Source organism: Acanthisitta chloris, unplaced genomic scaffold (genome assembly GCF_000695815.1).
Source record: "Acanthisitta chloris isolate BGI_N310 unplaced genomic scaffold, ASM69581v1 scaffold601, whole genome shotgun sequence".
Taxonomy (NCBI): Eukaryota; Metazoa; Chordata; class Aves; order Passeriformes; family Acanthisittidae; genus Acanthisitta; species Acanthisitta chloris.
Window position 1 is genome coordinate 12,028 of NW_008655265.1, and position 3,980 is coordinate 16,007.

Here is a 3,980-nt window from a genome sequence, read left to right on the forward strand (position 1 = left end):
CAGTAGCACATGAAGAGATTGTTTGGTTTCAAAAAAAGACCATCAGATGAAGAAAGCCAATTTTTGATTGGATATTAGGAAAAAATTCATTATGGAAAGGGTTGTCAAGCCCTGGCACAGGCTGCCCAGGGCAATGGTGGAGTTGGCACTCCCTGGAGGGATTTAAAAGAGATGTACATGTGGCACTTGGGGATATGGTTTAGTAGTGGGCTTGGCAGTGTTGGGTTAATGGTTGGACCCAATGATCTTAGAGGGCTTTTCCAATCTAAACAATTCTGTAAGTCTATGAATCAGGAGGGAAACGTCATGCTTCAGCAACTAGGGTGCTCCAGTGCAGATGGCAGCATGGCTCTGACCTCTGCTACGGACAAGCTCCACTGAGAAAGCAAATCCCTTGCCTCCACATTCCCTCAGCACAGCTTTGCTAGTTATTCATGAAGAGCAATTAACATGTAAGTCATTCTGGAGCCATTGGTACCCAAGCCAGGACATCTGAAGCATCTGCCTCTGTTTTGCTTCTGTATGAGTTCTATGACTGACCTTATCAACAGAAGCACCTATGAATATGGGAGGAAGAGCCAGCAGCTTCCTCTCAAAGAGCAATGTTGCAATATTTTTCTTTTTAAGTGGGTAAGAAGCATATAAAGAATTAGATAAATGACATTTGGAGCAATAAGGTAAGCATATAACTGGACTCCAGTTATAATTGAATTATCTTCTTTGTTCACTGGGAAGCTCTCTTGTAATTCCTTCGCATAGCTTACCCTGCTTCCACTTATCACTGCTTTTTAATTTTTCAAGGCAAATTTTCAGGAGGTTGGTTTTATTTATGCTTCTTCTAGGCCAGGTGTTGGTTTGTATAGAAATATTTATTTAATTTGCTGTGGAGGTGAGCTGTGTGGAGTGACCATTCTAGCTACAGAAGAGGCTTTAGATTTCAGATTGTTTGGTTTGGGTTTTTTTGTTTGGTTGTCTTTTTTTGTTTGGGGCTTTTTTTCCCCCCCTCCTTTAGTTAATGAGCATATTGGTTTTATGTTAGACCTCCAGAAACTGTCTCAAGTTATTAGTCCCACTGAAAACTGTACATTTTATTTCTCTCAATGAAAAATTTTATAGAACTCAATAGGTAGAAGTCTGCTAGGCTGCCATTGCTAACTTCAGTTAGTGTTTTTATTGTCTGTTGCTCCCTTGCAGGAAACACTTGATTTGTCTTGCCCATTTTCAAGAATTACTAGTACTGGCTGTAGTTACTTAAATCTTTTGATTAGCTAGAGACTTAATAGGGCTGTTTATACCCTATTTTTAATAGAAGGCTTCAACTCGAGAAATTGCTTCACTAATTGATTTTAGGATGAATTTGCTTGGTGCTGAGGAATCAATGCCTGCAGTGGCACTTACATGACAAATTCTTTCCAATAGCCACATTGTGCTTGGACTTCATTCTTATTTTTAAGAAAATAAAAAATATGTTGGGCATGACTAACCCCAGTTGAGATTTTTTATCAAAAATACGGTTCTAGCATTATTTTACAGTATTTTTGTAGCTTTCTGTAGCTGCTATTCAAATCTTTCTCTAATGCTGGATTGTGTATGAGATAAAATAAACTGTGCAGAGTAGACGACTAGATGTGAGGAAGAAATGTTTTATGATGAGGGTAGCGAGGCACTGCCATAGGTTGCCCAGAGAGGTGGTGGATGCCCTATCCCTGGAAACATTCAAGATCAGGTTGAACGGGGCTTGGAGCAAACTGGTCTAGTGGAAGGAGTTCCTGCCCATGGCAGGGGAGCTGAAACGAGACAACCTTGAAACATCCCTTCAAACCCATACCACTCCATGATTCTATCACTATATGAATGGATTCTCCTAGTTTCCACGTGCTTCATGTTTCATTGCCTACTATAGAGGAGAGGTGTTCAGACAGCTGAATATGTATCACCTCATCTGTTACTATGCCTTTCTTTGTTTCTCCACAGCAGGGGGAACATGGGAATGTCCTTTTTCTTGCAGTTTGTAGTGACTGTATGAGACTGCTTTGTTGCTAGCATTGATTTGCTGGCATCATGACTCAAAGGGTATCATGGCAGAGAGGGGAGGAAGTAGGACTTAAATTTTACCAGAGTCCCTGGAATCGCCTAACCTGTTAAAAAAACATCTGGACATACTTTAATGGCCCTGTGGTTTTGTCTCTCAGGTTGAATTCAATCTTGGATGCTCCTTCTAGGGGACATTTAGGGAGGCTAGAAGATTCTGCTGCTGCTGTTTTTTTCATGATAAAGGCACAAATAGTCCCACGAACAACACCCAGGCTCGTCTTCTAAAAAAAGTCCAAGTGCAGGTTTGGAGCTGGGATCCCACCTGCTCAAAGACTCTCATATGGATCTACAAAACAGCCCTATATCACAAGGCAGAGAGGACAGCTCCTGATAAGTATATTTGTGGTTGCATAGCATCTTTGGATTTTAAACCTTCATGTCCTTTGGGTCTGTGACTTTAAACTGATCATGTAAACCAACTTTAGAATGAAGAATCCTTTCTGCCAGGCTTCTCTTGCAGAGGTTTTGGAAAAGATTGCCCAAAAAAGTCTTCTTTAAGGCAATTGTCCCATCCCTGTTGTAAGGACTTGGAGGAGGATAAAGTGGCAGTGTCCTCCTTGCACTTTATGCAAAACTTAGAAACCAGCCCTTTGGAAGAACACTAGTAAGAGGGTCCTCAGCTTCCCATGGCTGACTCTGGTTATGCCTCATGAGGTTACTCCAGGACAGTCAAGACACTGAAGGCCAATGTGAAGATCCCGGTCTGACACCCAACAAACATCAAAGGGAGCCTTTGACTTGTTCATTTCTCATGGCTTAATGGAAAAGATCTGATCCCCTGCAGTAACTGCCACTAGCAGTAAATGTTTATCTTATTCTTTATATAAAGTTTTCATATTTCCCACTGGATGTGTGTACAGATTCAGACATGCTGTTCTGCAATCAGTGCGAGAGAGATCTTGTATTTGTAAGACAGAAAATAATTAAAGAAAAAGAAGAATGTTTGACCACTGCTAGCTAGTCACTCTTCTAGTCTGAGTAAAGCATATATATTCATACCTTCATTGCCTTGGCATTTAATGAGGAGCCAGGAGATGGCACCAAAGATGCTATGTGCTCTGTAAGAACATTTACCTCTGTGTGTTGTAGCTGTTAAGAGGGTTAGACATTGATGGGACACAAGAAAATAAGCAATCAGTCTGTTTATTCGACTTTTAAATATACACATTTTTAATTTGAAGTGCAGCTCTTGAAGTAGTTCTTGCATTACTTTATTATTAGACACCAATGCCCCCTCAGCATATTTATTTTGTTAGATTATACTTCTGAAATTAAATAGAGACCCTTGTCAGCTTTAATGTTCTTCTGCCTATTCTTATAATTATAATTGGTAAGAGATGGCTTTCAATTAAGAGTATGTGGATTGATAAAGCAGCTGTTACTGTTACCCGAGTTCTTTTTGCACAGCTTAGCTCAAGGGCAAACTGTTTCCTCCAGAGAGTGGAATACTGAACCCCTACCCTGCAGGCCTCTAGCAAAGGTGATGTTTGTAGCTGTGGTGTGCTTGGATGACATTTAAAAAGCTGCCCCAGAACTGTACAGCTGTGTATACCTGAAATCAGTGAGCATGGCGGCTTTTGGGGGTGCACAGCGGGGTGCCTCCTGTGCTTATTTTTGAGTTGGCAGAGGGTTTCTGATCCTTTAGTTTCTGCTCTTCTCTCCTGCTCTCTGAGGCTCTTCTCTTCATTCTCAGGTAGTAGATTCGGTTGGCTTCTGGGTAGGTGACTTTGCAGAGGGGGATTTTGTAGATGGCTGGGTTTTCTGAATTTATCAGCAAAAAGAGGAGTGCAGAAAAGCAAAAAGGCCAGGTGCAGACTGGCAGCCCAAGCTGGGAGGGGAGAGAAGAGACATATAGGTCATTTTGGTACCACTTTTTTCTTGTTCCC

At 41.3% G+C, this 3,980-nt stretch overlaps 1 protein-coding gene across 1 annotated transcript in view; it reads right to left on the reverse strand.

Annotated features, from left to right (window-relative positions):
• Nucleotides 1-3,652: 3,652 nt before the first annotated feature.
• The window catches only part of LOC103810885 (urea transporter 2-like), an 11,550-nt gene continuing 11,222 nt past the window's right edge, over nucleotides 3,653-3,980 (reverse strand). Inside the window, exon 8 of the mRNA XM_009083806.1 lies at nucleotides 3,653-3,922. Within this exon, the coding sequence (XP_009082054.1) occupies nucleotides 3,653-3,922 (270 nt within the window). The remainder of the gene's footprint in view (nucleotides 3,923-3,980) is intronic.